This window comes from Sciurus vulgaris, assembly GCF_902686455.1.
Source record: "Sciurus vulgaris genome assembly, chromosome: 1".
In the NCBI taxonomy this organism is placed as follows: Eukaryota; Metazoa; Chordata; class Mammalia; order Rodentia; family Sciuridae; genus Sciurus; species Sciurus vulgaris.
Genome location: NC_136461.1, coordinates 129,567,456 through 129,586,161, shown reverse-complemented (window position 1 = coordinate 129,586,161; position 18,706 = coordinate 129,567,456). Strand labels below are relative to the sequence as shown.

The 18,706-nt window shown below is 34.5% G+C and overlaps 1 protein-coding gene across 3 annotated transcripts in view; it reads left to right on the top strand.

Moving 5' to 3' along the window:
* PCMTD1 (protein-L-isoaspartate (D-aspartate) O-methyltransferase domain containing 1) overlaps window positions 1–9,152 on the top strand; it is a 79,910-nt gene extending 70,758 nt beyond the window's left edge. For all 3 annotated transcript variants that reach the window (XM_079136776.1, XM_079136778.1, XM_079136777.1), the window contains one exon: window positions 5,956–9,152. In XM_079136776.1, coding sequence (XP_078992902.1) covers window positions 5,956–6,323 — 368 coding nt within the window. In that variant the 3' untranslated portion in view covers window positions 6,324–9,152. The remainder of the gene's footprint in view (window positions 1–5,955) is intronic.
* Window positions 9,153–18,706: the final 9,554 nt, after the last annotated feature.

Sequence of the window (18,706 nt, the reverse complement as noted above, 5' to 3'; positions counted from 1 at the left end):
CTTCTTACTCTAAACTATATAAGCCTTCCCTACTGTCCTGCAGAGAAATGAGTGAGGTAGTACAGAGGCACATGGGGCCATGTGGTTTATCTCTCTGGGAGTATCAGTTGCTTGAAGGAAGTATGTTCACCTGGACCCTGGAGAGTGCTTCATAATCATTCTTATCTAATGGGAGCCACTGTCCATGGGGATACTTTTCAGGATTCATAAGATTCCTAAATTCTGACTCTGTGCTGTTACTTTGAATTCATCTAGAATGAGACAAGTACTCAGTTCTCAAAAAATTTTGAAATGTTCATGATTTAGAAAATGTTCTCGACCACTTTTTTAAAAAAATGCTTATGAGTTGAAATAAGTCAAACTCAGAAAGTAAAGGGTTGTATGTTTTCTCTCTTAAGTAGAAGCTAGAGAGGACAAAGAATAAAATGTGGGGGGATCTCATGAAAATCAAAGGGAGATCAGTAGAGCAGAGAAAAGGGACCGGGGGAGGGACGAAGGATGGGAAAGGGAGTTTCTGGGGGATAATATTGACCACATTATATTGCTATATCGTGTGCATATACAGATATGTAACTATCCTACAATTATGTATAATTATAATGTAAAATTATAATTATAATGGAAAATATGGAACTGGTATTATATTTTGGCTATTTATAAAAAGTCCTTGAATTAAAGTATAGAAAAAATTCACATAAAATAGGAAAATTAAAAATAAAAATAATTTAAAAAAAAGCAAAAGGGAAATATTCTGTTAGAAGTGTGAAGTTACTGGGCTATAGTGCTACATATAAGCTGCTTTCCAGTCTAGTCAAAAAAGGTATATGCTGGATGTATCCTGGGACATAGGAAAGTACCATCTAGCAGGAGAATTCAGATGACTGCACTTGTAACTGTTTACATTATATTTATTCCATGAAGTTCTACTTTGAGTAGACCCTACATATTTATTATGAACAATACTATATTGTAGTTATTGAGTACCTAATTAATTTTTTTTCCAAAAGCAGGAATAATAACACAGTTACACTATTTTCTCCCATTTTTCAAACATTAGTTTATTAATTACCTAATTTATCAGAGCCAGATGGAAAGTAATAAAAGTAACGAAAAAATTCCCTGACATAGTTTGATTTTGTCAGTGGCCTCACCTTAAGCAACATGCACAACACATATAAGCATAAATACCTCCAGAGTCCCCTGTGGATTTTTGTACTTTGTAACCAGTATTGTCAATAGTGTCAGAAGTCTATCAGTAGTCATTCTTCTTTTTTTTATCTGACAGTCTTCCTAGTTGAGTTCTGTTAAAAGTGTCTTAGTTGTAAATATAATTTTATAATAATGTAATTTGAGAATGACATGGATGATGTACTGTAAAAAGAGCAATTTCCCCCCAGTTATGGTGGTACATATCTGTAATCCAAGTGACTCGGGAGCCCGAGGCAGGAGGATCACAAGTTGAGGCCAACCTTGGCAACTAGGTCCTCAGAATTTGGTGAGACCCTGACTCAAAATGAAAAATAAAAAAGAACTGCGGATATGTGTCCCTGGGTTAAATCTCCAGTACCCCCGTGCCCAAAAGGAGCAATTTCCATTCCCCTATATTTTAAGGATATCAACACAAATAGACCTAACTACCTGATGAGACTATGATTGGTTGGGTTGAATATTTATAAATGCAAATGTAAAATGGAAATAAATTCAGGATAAAATGGAGTGTGGAGAGCTAAATTTAAAAAAGGAATCCATTATATATTTGAAATAATTACAGATGAAATATATCTAAGTTTTTCTTCATCAGAATAATCTGGGGAGGGAATGGAAAGAGGATGAGGGTATTGATGTAATAATATTAGTCATGAGAGAATTGTTGAAGCTGAGGGCCAGGTGTATGGGAGTTTATCATATTACTGACTCTTACTATGCATACTTATAGTTTCTGTAATAAAAAGGAAAAATGTAATCAGTGCCAACAACTGATAAAAGTATTTATAAAAATTTATAAAAGTGTGTTAGGAACTCTGAGACTTTCTAAAAAATAAAATTTTATGTAGTAATATTCACAGGATTAAAAAGGTTGAAAATTGCTATTTGCCAAAATTTTATAGGATGTGTTGAGATTAAGAGCATTCTTTTTGATCAGTGGTCATTCTGTTAATTGTAGGGAATTAAAAAAGATAAAAATGCTAGAATACTCATACAAAACATTTTTTAAAAATGTAAAAACTGTGCCAAATATATCTTTATAGCAATAAAATTGTTTATTAAAATGGAGTTGTAATTTTTATTCTGGTTCACTAATTTTTATTCACCTTAAAAGTCATATTTGTTTCTGTGCTTTTATTTGTGTGTATTTGCAGATAAAATTTTAAAAATAAGGATATATTGTTTAAAGTTCAGGGACAGAAGAGACTTTATAAATTGTGGAACTGTATCACATTGAGCTATACATATATTCTTTAATAGGTCAAGCCAAAAACATCAGTTCTATCTGTTCAACCCAAATAAAATGTTCCTTCCAACTTTTGTTAGTGAATAAAAGTGAAAGTCCTGACCCCTAGGTTACTATATTGAGCCTACCTTTTAGGGGGGGAAAAAAATGGAGCTTAAATGTGTAGATTAGAGATAACCTTACCTGTTATTTTGAAGTGAAGGCTTTATACTTAAATTTTTATAGTAGTCAGGATTAGTATTGTTTGGTCTATCAAATTCTTATAACTGGAAGAATTACAAACAAGGGAGTGTTCAGATAGAGGACATGGGAGATATTTGAATAAGTGGGACTGAGAATTACCTAAATGTTTTTATGTTATTCAAAAGAACTTTTAAATGGATGAATGCTATTTTAGAACTTCTAAGTTTTTTAAGCCACTAAATTCAAGTCCGAACCTTTTTCTGTGTTGAGTCCAGTTGGTTCTTAATGAAGTTATAGTATTCTGATGATTTAGGATTGAAAGGTTCATCTCTGGATAACAGACATTGTTGGCAGTGGAAGAACATTATTTTGTTGTTCTCAAAGAATACGGTAATGAGAGAGGTTTGAGAAGAGACAGATTGAAAAGATTAATATTTCTTAGGTCCTTTGTAATTTTCAAACTTTTAAAAAATAGATTTATTCTCTAGCCTCCTTTTGCAGAATGTGCTCAGGCTTAGGCCTCTCCTCTCCTCTTTTCTGCACTCCTTCCCATATACTTTCCTCTAGCTCTTTGTCTTTGCATTTCAATCTGGGTTGCTGATACCCATATTGCTACCTCCAGTGCTGGTGTTTCACCTAAGTCCCTGAGTCAGGCTCTACCTGCTTATAGTTAAGAAGACATTGTAGAGTCTACAGCTAACACCCACACTTGGGCCCCACGTTTAGTCACTTAAGACCTTGAGCAAGTTATGTAATCTCTTAGTATTTTTTTTTTGTGTGTGTGGGGGGCGGGGGGGGGGGAGTACTGGGCATTGAACTCAGGCGCACTCATCTACTGAACCACATCCCCAGCCCTATTTTGTATTTTATTTAGAGTTGTTAGTGCCTCTCTGTTGCTGAGGCTGGCTTTGAACTCACAGTCCTCATGCCTCAGCCTCTTGAGCCCCTGGGATTACAGGCATGCTCTACCATGCACTGCTGTAACCTCTCAGTATTAAGTGAGTTCTTACATATGAAACATTATAAGTGGTCACTAGTATGATATGGTAGTTATTGTTATTCCTGAAATCTCCATTTTGGGAAAGATACAGACACCTTAGGTTTAACACAAATAAATACACTTTTTCATTTTCTTCTTCTCATCCTGTTCTCCCCTCTGACTTTGTCATGCTAGTAACATCACCAGCTTCTGCCCAGTTTCTCAGGCCAGGCACTCGGATGTTTTAGTTGATGATCCTCCTCCCCATCCCCGACAGCCAATGTCTATCTATCCTATCTTCAAAAACATCTGAAATTTGTCCATTTCTCTCCAACTCTACTGCCACTTGTCTGTCAGTGTGTGGTCATGTCTCATGTTGATTACCCAAGTGTTCTGGCAGATATCCTGCTTCAAACTTTTACCTATCAGACTCACCCTGCACTAGTAGATAGATTTTGTTGTTGGTGGTGTTGTGTTTTTGATTGAACTCCAAACTTCATCTACAGTAGCCTTCTTTCAATCCTTCAACGTGTTAAGCTCATGCACCAGTTAGCCTTTGCTATTCCCTCTGGCCTTAGGTATTTACATGACTGTTAACCTCATCTCTTTAAGATCCTGACTCAGATATAACCTCTCCAAGGGAGACCATCATGAGCACTTGGTCAGAAGTAACCATTCCCCTAAGTTACTTTCTATTATATGATTGCTGCCCCTCACCAAATTCTCTGGTGTTCCCCCTGCCCCAATTGTTTTTGTTTACCTGTCTCCTCCCACCCTTGTAAGCACCACAGATGCAAGGACTTATCTTGTCTAAGTCACTCACTGCATCTAGATGAGTTCTTAAGTGCTGGCCTATAGTTTAACAAATATGTGTTGAGTCAGTGTTGAATAACAGTGAGCAATTGTAGAAGGGAAGCAAAGTGGACTGAATTTGGTACATTTTAACATACAAAGAATGACCATGTTCACAAAACAGAAGAAGATTTGAGAAGAGACAGGCCTTTTGGTAGAAGCAGGATTTGAACGCAGATTCTTTTATGTTGTTTCAATCTACATTCTGTATAGTAGTGGGCAGTCCAGACCAATAGTAAAAAAATTTCTAACTGAACATTCCCAGTGTGATTCTTTGGAATTGTTTCTATTTCAGGTTTCTTAGAGGGTTGGAAAAAGAGCTAAAGAGAGATTTTATAATGGGCAGTAGGTGTGCTACAAGATCTTTCAACTACTCTTTAAAGTCTCCTACCATGAAGTTCAATTAAAAAGAAAGCCCTATTTACTACTTCACAAGGTGTCTGATAGATGATAGGGTATAACTCTGACCATGTGGATGGTGAAAAAAACAGCATATTGTGATCCCTGGGCAGAGTGACACGCTATGCATGACCCAAAGCCTATACGGCCTTGTGGAGAACATGGGGAGCTGACAGTTATAATTCCTCCCTCCTGGAGCTCACAGGTTAAGGGTAAAGATGGCAAATAACTGAAAAAGGGAGATTTTTAGATGTTAGAACCAACAAGTTCAGAAAAAGACTGTCCAGAAAAGAGTACCAAGAATGAAGAAATATGAAAATGTTTTTAAATGCTGCTTAAATGAATAGGATCATGTTTTATTTATTTTTAGACATTGGAGAAGGATCCTTGGTAATAATTTTATTTCCATAAGGTTGGAAACTAGGAGAAATCAGTTGCAAGTAGGGCACAGAAATTTATTTCTCTTAAGTACTGGAATAGCTAGAATATTCTCTAGAAGAGTTATGTGTACTAGGGGAGATAGGAGGGAAGCAGACATGAGGTATGTATCAACTCTGATGTGTTTGATATATATAAAAATCAGTAACTTAAAAAACAATCTGTAGTATTTCTTTGAGCTATAAAAGTGTTATTCACAGCATGGTGACTCCTTGCCATGGACTAGGTCTACTTGTTGAATCACAGAAAAAAAGTAGAGTGAATGTGATAGCTTTACAGTACAGACAGGCAACTGTTCAAATGCTGCTTTTGACTTCCATGACTAGATGGTCCTTTTCATGTCATACAAACATCAAATAATATAAAAAGGATATGTAGGGTAAAGTCTCTTTCCTGTTCTTGTCACTTTATCATTTTGTTCTCACTTACCCTGTTTCTAAATTTTTGTTTATTCTTCCAGAGAACCTTTATGTATATACATGGCAACATGCATTGCCACTTTTCTCAGTACTTAGAATGTAATAAGTATCCCCAAAGTCAGTTTTAATAGTTTTTGTTTTTTCTAAAATTTGCTAGAAAAATGTGTTCTGTTCTATGTATAAATTAACAAATGTATAATGTTTTCTTTTTTGTGCTTTTTGTTTGTTTTTAGCTCCCTGTGCTGTTAGGAATCTACAGGACTTGGCTCGTATTTACATTCGACGCACACTTAGAAATTTCATAAATGATGAGATGCAGGCCAAGGGAATTCCTCAAAGGGCTCCACCCAAGAGAAAAAGAAAGAGAGTTAAACAGAGAATCAATACTTATGTATTTGTGGGTAATCAGCTTATTCCTCAGCCTTTAGACAGTGAGGAGGATGAAAAAATGGAAGAAGATAACAAAGAAGAGGATGAGAAAGATCATAGTGAAGCCATGAAGCCAGAGGAACCACCACAGAATTTACTGAGGGAAAAAATCATGAAGCTGCCCCTCCCTGAGTCTTTGAAAGCTTACTTGACATATTTTAGAGACAAATAACTTAAATCAAGAAGAATGCCTACTGATGATTCCTTTAGTCTTGAAAATGTAGTGTTTATTAGGAGTTAAAAGAGAATTATTTGTTTCATCCGAGTGAATCATAGTGGAAAAATATGACTTCTGTTAGTAACGAAAATGATGTATTCAGTGATGAAAAAATCTTTTATAAAATCTATTTTTCTTTAAATCTTGGGAAAATGCTGTTTTAACTCAGAGTGATTTCAAAGTGGAATGCAGCAATAGTCAAGCCTTTGTGTAATATAAATCCTTTTCTGATTCCCTACAGATTTGTAGTGGTGAGGGTTAGATTTAATTTTATATAAGGTTTAAGTAATTGTTAAGCATATATAATCTGATTTGAATTGCAGTTGTTTGCATTTCCTCTATGAAAACTTTCTTACCTAATAAGGAAATCAAATGCTTTGTAGACCTATTTACCTTACATTTGTTGCAATCACTGTTGCTGAGTTGCTGTAGATATATTCCGGGCAATATATGAGTGCAATAATAATACAAGATATTGAGTAATTTAGCTTTAAAAAAACCCCACAAATTTCATGAAATTTTATAGCCCTGCAGCTTTTACTTTTGAATTTATTGCCAAAAGACATGGGGAAAATACCTGCTTCTCTCAGAGATTTTAAGAGCACAGCAAGTGAATATTAAAGTAGAAAGTATATACTTAATACAACTCAGTTTGTATGGACCCTTTACACTTTCAGTATTTAAAAATAATGAGGTTATCTTAACTCTGTAGCATTTTCAAAGGTAGTATATTTAGGATTGTTTTTTCTGTAGTTCACTGTAGAGAGTATTCGGTTAAAAAAAGTCTATCATCCTGTCTGACTCTAGTAGCACAGAGAAAGAGTGAATGAATAAGCACGAGTGATCACCACTTTCTCAGATAGCTCCAAGTAGCAGGGCCAGAGCAGATGTGGTCAGTTGATGCACTTTAACAAATGGGACTTCTAACCTATCTGTATATTTAACTTTACAAGATAGGGATAAACATGTCTACATTTGCTTTGGATTGTTACTAGGTTAAGAAATACTCACAGAAATTGTATGTAGACACATTTGTATTGAAAATCTGGTTCAGAATCAGTGTAATCTTTGGGACCTACACCATGTGCATTTAACTTCTTCCCATATTTTTCTGTTTCTTTGATAAAATTAGATACTTTCTGTTTTGCTTAATGTTGCATACTTAAGCTACATAGCTTATCAGTGACAAAACAGGTAGTAAATGCCATTATTAGTTTTTTTTTTTTCTCATAAGGCCTGAAAACAGTCATTCCTTGTTAAAGTGTACAATGTAACATATTTACTACTTAGTGTTAACATGGATTATGTATTTTTAAAGGGAAAAATTTGAAATTACCATTTATTACCACCAGCATCATATTAAAACAGTTGCTCAGATTTGCTATGGAAACTCAATCATTGTATATGAAAGACTTCTATCTCTTTACTAAAGTTCAAATATTGTTTAAAAAATCTCAGCTCTAGTAATTCCACATTTCTAAAACACTTGTTTGGGGCTGAGGACCTGACTCACTGGTGGACCACTTAACTAGCATGTGTGAAGCCTTGGGTTCCATCCCGAGAACTACAAAAAAAATAACAAACAATTGTTTGAAGTAATCTAGACACAAAATTGCCCTCAATCATTTTAGTAATGTGAAAGAAAATTCTTGGAAGGTATTTGTTTTATACTGAAGGCTAGAGGATGGATGGGGGACTCTGAATTTTTTCTTAGATAATTACTAAACTGTTATCAAGAAATTCCCCATCTCTTTTCTAAGAAAGAAAAAAAAATCAACTTCATGCTTTTGTTGTCTTTCAGAAATATTCATTTGATCCTGAATTGTTTCAGAAGTTTAATCATGAATTCCTGCTACCCACATATTTTTATCTAGAAAACCCAGGAAGAGTTTTCATCTTGTCCAATCCCCCACTCCCATTTTTTAAAAAAAAATTGTTGTTGTTGAAGCTGGTGCCCAGATATGTAAAAACACATATTTTTCACTGATGATCTTACTATTTAGGAGAATTTTTGTTAAGGATATATTTGAAGATTGACATTTTCATATTGTCTTTTATTCTGTTGACCTTGGCAAAGTGTACAGTAGATTTTCATGATCACTGCTTATTTTTTTTTGTCATTGAACTGTATCTTTTGTGTTCTTAAATGCATTTATTTTACAGGTGTGGCTTTATCATTGACTTTAAATAAAGAGGTAGAAATAAAATATGAAAATTCAAGTGAAAAGCCTTCTTATCTATTAATACAAATATATTGGAATAAGAATATTTTGGGTTTTTTAATGAATTTATATTTACTTGATTGTAGAAAATTATTGGTAGAGAAGTAGCAGTCAAAGATGAAATAGAAATAAATGAATATGATTGGGAATATCATGGAATTTTATAGACAGATAAAACATTAGATATTATCTAAGTTAGGCCTTTGATTTTGCAAATGAGAAAGTAGGCCCAGAGTGGTGGCATGTTTTGCTAAAGTTACATAGCTAGTTGGAGAAAGGGCCTAAAATAGCATCCAGCATCAGCTAAATCCCAAGAATCTTGTCAATGATACGTAACTACTGAGAAGCTAATATCAATCTATACTGCTTATTGGTTGATACATGTGGTTCTGATATTAATTTAAAAAAACATTAAAATAGCGTACATAGTGATTACAATAAAATACAAAGAGTGTGTTGATTTTTAGCTGTTTGAGATAATAAAAGTGAAACAAAGCCTGTTAAATCATTGAAAGACTTGGAAAGTCATTTTAAATAAACAATCACATATAATTAAGCATCATTTTCCTTCCTTCCTTCCTTCCTTCCTTTCTTTCTTTCTTTCTTTCTCTCTCTCTCTCTCTCTCTCTTTCTTTCTCTCTCTCTCGCTCTCTCTCTCTCTCTCTTTCTCTCTCCCTCCCTCCCTCCCTCTCTCTCTCTCTCTCTCTCTCTCTCTCTCTTTCTTTCTTTCTTTCTTTCCCTACTTTTAAATTTAAATAATCTCAATATACCTGTGGATGTAGGCAGAATTATGGTGTAATTATGGTCTGTGTTTGGACATCTCACTTCCTTATGTCTATTGCCAGCTCTGAAGGGTGTAGTTTTTAAAAAAAAATTATTTTAGTAAAATACTCATATATAAAGTCTATAAAATGCATATTAAGTACCAGGAATAAGTTCAGTGTAGGCACATGTGTACCTATTGTTAGGTTGGTCTATTAGCATACCGACATCTGTGTGTCCTTTCTCAGTTTCATTTAATTCCTCCCTTCTCAGGGTGATTCATTTTTCTGACCTTGCTTTTTGCTGTTATTTTGCCACTTGCTTGCATTTCTTTATACAATCTGTATATTATTTAGTTTCTCTATATTATTTGATTTCATACATGGCTGGAGTCATATTGTATGTATTCTCCTACAGCTCTCTTATTTACTCCTTGCTACTTTTCTGAGTTTGATCCATGTTGTATACAGTTATGTTACATTTAAAGTTCATGATTTATTATATAATGGACATTTTTCCTACAAATAGAACAAATATGAATGTTCTATATGTTTAGTTTCTGTGTGAGAGAGTTTTTTTAGGTTGTACATCTAGGGATAGAATTACTGGGTTATAGTGTTATGGGGCACAACTGAAGAATAGACCAATCACCACTGAGAAGTTAAAATTTGAGAGTCTTTATTAAACCGGCTGGCTGACTGTCTCACACAATGCCCCCAAAAATGGCTATTGGGAGAACAGCCCCAACCATAGAGTTGTAGGGGTTCTTATACCAAAAATCACATCAATCCTAAGTGTCTGTTGCTATGATTCGAAATTACAAACTAACATCATGAGATCATCAACAGGGGGAAGTGGGTCAAAATGACCCTTACCTAGGTACAAACTAAAGAATGGTTGCTAACATTCACACAATTACTGTTTACATGGTACATTGGTTAAGAGCAATAGAGATCAAAAGAGCGATTTTTCATTACATAAGAATTGTCATTTTGTATTGCTAAACATGTCATGCTAAGTAACAGGATGGGTGCAGAGGCGGGGTGTGCCCATGGGAGAAGCTTATTTCCTACATAACATGGAGTCTCAGAGCAAAATGGAGTCTGTTTAGTTATTTCCTTTATAGTCTGGCTTATAACATTCTCATGGAACCAGATCTGTCAGCCCATCACATTCTCCACTGGTTTTATGTACATAATCATTGATTCATTAGTAGTGTATAGGTGATTGCAGTGAGTGTGCAACACCATTAGCTTAACAGACTGGATTCTATCTCTAACATAGTTAGTTGGACAGTTTATCATGTATAGCCCGATTAAAAGTCTCAACATAACTAGAATGAGAGGTCCTGACATTGTGGTTATTAGAGTAGCTAACCAGGGGAACCAAGAGAACAGATTTTGGTACCAATTTTTCTTGGGTTTTTAGTTTTTACTTTTTTGAGCCTTTTTTTTTTTTTTTTTTTTTAAATCAAAGATAAACTATCATGAATGACACCTGAGTGGTTAGTATAGAAACAATAGGTCTCCCCTAAGGCCATACATAATTTTTCATTTTAAAAACAACAAATTTTTGTTTTGTAAAACTACTTCAGCAGGTGAATCAAGGAAATTTTTAAGTGGCTTATAGGTTTTTTTAAATAAAGTTTAGATCTATTTGTCTACTTAAGGTTTTGAAATTTTGGTTTCCTGTAATGAGTGTAGTGGTCCCTAGAGCTGTGAAGCTGGCTATGTTTATTTCTACTAGGAGGGGAACTAAGACAGGGGCCACTCATTTATATTAATGTATGAGTCCCATATGTTTCCTTTTTGCCTCCCCATCATAATACTACACCTGGGGAAAGGTGTGAAGAGTAACACAGAATTCATCCCATTTGGTAATCTCAAAAAGTTGAAGGGCCAAGCATGGAGTCATTCCTGACATTGTCCAAGCAAGAGAAAAAACATGATTAACAATTTTTCAGTCTTATCTTTAGACAGTGGTTGGGATCTCTGAAGGCTGTCCATTTTCTGTCATCTTGACTCAGATGTGATGAGTACATGTTGTAAGGTCCCCTCCATTTCAGCTGGGCGTTAGTTGTTTTTGAAACCATTTGACATAGACGTAGTCTTCCACTGAAATGTTTGTCGGAAATCAGTGGTCTCTTGGGGCTGGTTCTCTCATAAGTTGAACCTGTTGGAGAGACTTAACAACAGGTTAGAACAGGAGCAGGTTCTTGGTAAGGGTGGAGGAAGGGCTCTGAAAGCATTAACATTTTAATCTCCCAGAGGTTATTTGCCTCCAACTTTCTGAACCAAAACTGGCCCTTATTGTTATGATTTAACACAATTTACCTATCTATATTGACTGTCTTTTCAAATTTTTATTATTACCCCTCTAATTTTAGGGACTTTACTGCTGTAAGGAAAAAGGTTGATGACTGCTCTTGCTGCTTCCAGCTGAGAGGGAGCAATGTGGAGTGGGGCAAGCAGTAAAAAAAGCAGTAAAAAGTTTCTTTTTAGAAATTGGGTCTTTCTAGGGGTAAAAGTCTTGTTCTGTGAAAGAAACAAAAAACTATGAGTACAGAATAAATAGCATCTGGAACATGTCAATGAATATCATGAAGCTGATAGAAATTAATAATCTCTTACCAGGAGGTAGAACAGCTGAGACGTTGTTCACACAAAAGGCCTAACAAAGTTTAACAAGGCTGGAGAGGATAAGGCCTTAATTGTAAACCTTTAACACATCAGAGATATGAGGTTATTTAGTGAGGTTACTGTCATCTGACTTTTAAAAATAGTTTTTATTGGCATGATCTCTTTGTTTAGTAGAGATCCCTTTATTTTTGTTACTTAGGGTTAGAGAATCATACTAGCAAACATTGATTAAGTCTACCTGTATCAGAGCTTAGAAAGATCTGTAGGCTTTAAACTGACTAAAAGCTTATAACTCTGGCAGTTTCTTTTGATAATTGTCAGGCATTTTTGTCTAAGAATCCTTTTTGTTACCTCTAGTTTTACTTATTTTTTGGGGGCTAACACAAGTGTACATCTCAAGTTACATTAAAATAACTATTGTTTTGTTTTAAAAATGTCCAGGAATGACTGTGTTTTGGTTTTAACTGTTTTGCTAGCTGTTTAAGACCAAGCTGGTCGAATTGACCTTGTTCCTACTTGCTGTTAACAGTCAGCTGAGTTCCCACAAGGGTCACTCTTGGGGAACTTGAGAGCAGCTTCTTAGCTCCTTTAGTGCCATTTGCCTGGTAGGGTCTCCTTGATGAGGTGGCTTCCTTTGGAAGCATTAGGGGTGTCTCCTTTTTCCAAGGATCCTCCTCTGCAGCAGGTGCATTGATTGGCTTCTCAACCTCTAGTGGATCTCATCAATCTCCCTGATCGGAAGGTCATGTAGCCCAGAGTTGCAAAGCTCCTTAGAGAAGTTCTCTTGTTCCCTGGGTTTAGGCTGACTCTGAGGGCAAGAGCCAAATATTGAATTTCTTGACCACTTTATTTTAATCTCTCTTTAACTCTTGATCTTAAACATCCAGCAAGTCAGTTTCATCAGTCATACAGTAAGAGTATTGGGTTTTAATTTTAATGTCTATGACTTTATAGTTATTTGCCAACTTTTATTAAACTGGGGTCTATATTATCTGTCCTATAGGTGATGGCTTATTATATCAAATTAATTTAGATTGTTCTTGAAGCAGTACCTCTGTAAAACATTAATCAGTCAACAGTTACAGAGTTTACAAGGAAAATACAAAATGGAATTAACAGTAAAAACATATTTAATTGTGTAATAGCTATCTTAAATTTTGATTGAGCTATATATTATATCCCCTGTTTGAGATCACAGTAATTTTATAACAAAAAATTAATCTTGTGAATATAACTTTAAATGAGCTGACGTCTGACTTATTTTGGAGCCATTGTAACATGTAGTAAGGTAGGAAGCAGAGCCTTATCTCAGGTAAGGCAGGGCTCTTCATAAATCTTAGGTAAAGCAGTCTAGTTTGGAAGCTGATCTTTTATCTTTTTTAAAATATCATTTTATAAAGTTTCCATATATTGTTTCCTAAGTCTATATAAATGTTAATACAGTATGATATTATACCTAAAACATGAATCAAAGAAAGCTGAGAGAGCTTTTAACTTTCCTTTTGTGTAGTAAAGTGGCAAAATGTTTTCCTGTTTCATGATATTAACCCTTAAACAGATCAGACTCTCATTATCTTTTAGAAATACATTTACATTTTTATCCCAGTGCAGAAGGTAACATAAGGTTCAGGTCCAGTTACAGAACACTAAATGATATAAATAAATCCCCAGTAAAATTTCTTATTTTGATAAGTTTAAAATTACCATTAAAACTTTAGATTGGAGAACGCCAACTTGATAAAATGTTCTTTTAAACCTTTTAAAGACTTGTATACCTGGAAGATATGAACACACTTAATATATAAATAAGAGTAATAGAATCATAATTACATTGATGTTTTTTATATTAACCATGTTTAACTTTTAAAGAAAATTTAGACTTTGTAATGTAGTACAATACTCTAACAGTTGCTGTTTAACCAGAGTTGTACAAACCCCCAATTTTTAAGATTAGTTGCTCTAGAAAATAAAACAACAGATACAATGTTAAGAGTAAATTAATGTTTTAAGAATCATTGGTCATTTTAGCATATAGACTGAAATTTGGTTTATATCAGTACATTAATATTTGACCTTAGGAAAAAACCTTGAATAGTTTTAACTGTTGTGTTACTTATATATACACATAAACCTTTTAAAATTTATCCTTAATTTACACTTTTTTAATCTCCTAATCAGACCCTCTTGCTGTTTATTTAGCTGTATTACGGCTTTATTTTATCACATAAAGATTTTTACCTAGAAACATTTTTTACTAAATATATTTTTATATCTAAAACCTTGTAATGGTTTAATCTATTGATCCCCTTTTTAAAAATTTATATATTTTATATATATTTATATATTTATAAATTTATAAATTTTTGAATTTAGATAAATTACTCCATTTTAATCTGATGAAATACTATATTACTTACAGAACTCTATTTAAATACAGTTGAAACTTTTGGACCCTTTATATAGAATAATACCTGTTAAGACTTTTAGTAACCATGTTTTCAGTGATAACAAAGTAAATTTAAATCCTTTTTTTATTTACCAATTTATGAAAACACCAAAATGTTTTAAGTATGTTACCCTGTGGAATTTAAGGAGTTAAGAGTACTTAATATTATATTTAACAGTCAGCATTTTAACTCTCTAAACCAATCAGCTGTCTCTAACAAACACATCCATGATCAATCCCATATATGTTAAATCTAATTTAGTTATTTTTTAAAAACCAAGATATAAGAGATGTGTATTGGGCTGTATCAGTCATTTCTTCCCTGTTGAAGAAAAATCTAGAATCAATGGATATTAGACATTTTATAAAATTAACATTTTATTATTTTTGACCACCTAGAAACAAAACTGTTTTAGTAACTTGAAAGCCACACTTTTGTTTACCCAATTTAAAAACCTTTTAAATCATGTGAATCAAAAGCATTTGGATCTATTTTTTTAAATTTTAGTTTATGAGCTCACATGTCAATTTTGGTACCAAATATATGTAGACATGACAATAAACTGGTGTACATATACATAAAATAAACAGATGGACAAAGACCTTATAGCTTATTTTTTTAAAACCCATTAGATTGAGAGTTAACCCTTGTAAATTGGCCTCTGAATGAAACAGAGCATTAAGAAAACCTTATAGTTGGATAAAATAGGTCTTATCAAAAGTTAACCTAGGTGCACCAGATTAAAATCATGAACTCAAAAAGGTAGAATTTTAAGTCTTTTTGGCCTCTATCTTGATGTGGTCTCTCTCATCAGAGATGAAAAAGAATTAAGAGAATATAGACAAAGTTTATACCCTATATCTCCCTGAAGGAGTTTCCCGAAGAGACAGCAAGGGAGCTGCTTCCATTGGTCTCCTTGGGAGAGCCCCCTCAGGTTGGGGTCTTGTTCTAAACCAGTTTTTCTGGTCTTGGATAGCAGCCATCAAAATTTTAGCCTGGCATTTTGGTGGACCAACTCCAATAGTTGGAAGTTTCTACCGGCAGCAGTTTATATTTTAATGTAAGCTTTAGTGAACATGGTTAAAAACCTTTGTTAACATGGAAAAAAACATTTTTTTTTCCAAATTTGACTATAAAACATTTGATCAGATTGTTCAGGCTGCCCAAAGACAACTTGGTGGTCCCCTGAGGGGCCCATCTGACCTTGAAAGTTGGCCATTCTCTCTCACAGAGAGAAAAGACATCGCAGAGGGTTCCGTTAGTCACTGGCTGTCTTCTGGAATTCCTGGAAATTAGTTAACATGCACTGGAGGGGAGTCCATGACTGACATGAGGGAGACTGATCCATGCTTACACTTAAGGGCAACAAAAAACAGAAAAAGACATCAAAGACAATGACAAGTGGCCACTCCTGATTCCTGACCTGAGGGCCTGGGCAACATCTTGCCAGTCCCAGACTCGGGAAGTAATGCTGCGTCCAGCCTTTCTCAGAGTCCCCAGATATGGATCCACCAGAAACAGACTTGCTATTCCCCCGGGGATGCAGAAACAGGTGACTCTCAGAGAATTTAGTTCAGTCCTGGGGCGGGGCTCCACAGAACCGTGCAGCCTGGGGCCGAGGAACGTCTCTTAGAGGCTTTCCCCTAGGAGCAACGTTTGGCCTCTCCCCTCCGCAGGAGTTTCCAGGTCAGTGGTGAGCAGTAGTTACCCACCAGGCAGTGAGGATCTAGCTGGGGCCTCCAAATGTTATGGGGCGCAACTGAAGAACAGACCAATCACCACTGAGAAGTTAAAATTTAAGAGTCTTTATTAAACTGGCCGGCTGACTGTCTCACACAATGCCCCCAAAAATGGCTGTTGGGAGAACAGCCCCAACCATAGGGTTGTAGGGGTTCTTATACCAAAAATCACATTAATCCTAAGTGTCTGTTGCTATGATTCGAAATTACAAACTAACATCATGAGATCATCAACAGGGGGAAGTGGGTCAAAATGACCCTTACCTAGGTACAAACTAAAGAATGGTTGCTAACATTCACACAATTACTGTTTACATGGTACATTGGTTAAGAGCAATAGAGATCAAAAGAGCGATTTTTCATTACATAAGAATTGTCATTTTGTATTGCTAAACATGTCATGCTAAGTAACAGGATGGGTGCAGAGGCGGGGTGTGCCCATGGGAGAAGCTTATTTCCTACATAACATGGAGTCTCAGAGCAAAATGGAGTCTGTTTAGTTATTTCCTTTATAGTCTGGCCTATAACATTCTCATGGAACCAGATCTGTCAGCCCATCACAATAGGATATACTTATATTCACCTTTACTGAGATGGTGCAGATTTGTTTTCCAAAATAGTGAACAATGTATGTTTCATCCAGCAATGTTTAAATGTTTCAGTTATTCCACATCCTTAACTACATACACTTGTCCGTGATATTTTGCCTGTTGAGTACTGTGAACAGGGACTTTGTTACTTATTAGGAAGAGTTTTTATTTTTTAAATAATTTCAAGTGGTTTTTTTTTTTTTGTTTTGTTTTGTTTTGTTTTGTTTTGTTTTAGGTTTCCCTTCTGAAAAAGGAAAATTTTGTCATTAAGTCTTTTGTACATTTTTTTAATGGATAGTTTCTTTTTAAGGATTGATTTATAGTACTTCTATTTGTAGTGTGGATATTGTCAGTTACGGTTTTTCAGTTTGTGGTATCTGTTCTTATTCTGGTATGCTGTCTTTTGAAGAATAGGCATTTTCCTTTTTTTTTTTTTTTTTTTTTTTAAGGAAATAAGCAAATAGTTTATTATGAGCCAAATATGAGTGACCATGGTCTCAGGTTACCCTGAATGGGCATGTACCACTGTGGAAGAGGTTATGTGATCTATGATAGTCACAGAATCAAAGTCATAATCAGTACTTTTGGTGATCACATTTGGGGGAGCATTAGATAGGTGGGTTCATGGCAAAGTGGGGAAATCTCTTCTGTAAGTTTCAGATGTTATAGCAATCTTAGCTTTAGGCCTACTGGAGGCTAGAGGTCTGCTAAGCTTAGTGATACCTTATGAGAAGTTTATATAATAGTCATCAGAGTGTTATGCCAGATACAGAAGTTAAGGTAAGTAAGGCTATCACAGGACTTGAGATAGCCTAAGATAATAGAGTCTCAAGTTACAACATTCCATATGTCCACAGTGTTCTACTTGGGCAAGGTCAAGTAGTCTGCAGGATCTTTTAATAGACATGCAGTTTTTTCAGAGAACATCTATTCAAAGTTCCCCCGTTAGTGGCATTGTCAGTTTTAATTTTTAAATTCATCCTTCTGCATCTTCAAAGGTCATGAAAATATTAATATATATTTTCCGCAGAAGTTTTTATGATTTTTTTTCCTTTCACATTTGAATCCCCAGTATTCCTGGGATTGATCTTTGCATGGTCAGAAATATGGTCCAGTTTTATTATTTCTTCACTTGTTTGATCAATTGTTTCAGGATCAGTTTTTAAAGTCCTTTTTTCCTCTCCTCTGATCTACAGTGGTAACTTTATTACAAATTAAGTTTTCATATATTTGTGCTATGTCTAGCTTTTATTTTATTAGTCAATTTATATATCTATTTTCTAAACCACAATTTTATTTACTATAGGATTTACTGTAATTCTTGATGTACTAAGCTAAGTCCCTTCAACTTATATTCCTAAGCATTTCTTGGCTATTCTTGGACCTGTGGATTTTCATGTAAATTTTAGAAATAGCTTTTCAGATTACACATATACACAACACTTTTGGGATTTCCTTGGAAATAACATTGAATTTAGAGGTCAGTTTGTGCCACAGTTGCCAAGCTTATGATAGGAATATATGAATGGTACTTCTTTTAGATTTTATTAAATGTTTTGACATAGTTTGGCTCTAAGTTCTGTCATCTTTTGTTAGATTTATTGGTACTGTTGAATTCTTTTTATTAAAATTGTATTTTAGATTTTATTGATTTTTTTACAGAATATTTTTTTCCCAGCATTGTCTCTTATGATTCTTCTGGGTTTTCTACACAGACTCATATTCTTAAATAAATTTTAGACAATTTTGTGTTTTTTAGTTTTTTTCCTCTTGTATTTTTTATTTTACCTGATATGTTTGGGTCTTGAAGGACAGTGCTAAATAGAAGTGATGAACAGAAAAGCAGCCTTATTTCTTGTTCTATTACCCCTTATGGTAATTTTTATAAATGGTTTGGTATGTCTAAAAATGTTTCAATTTTTCAGTGTCATTTTATGTT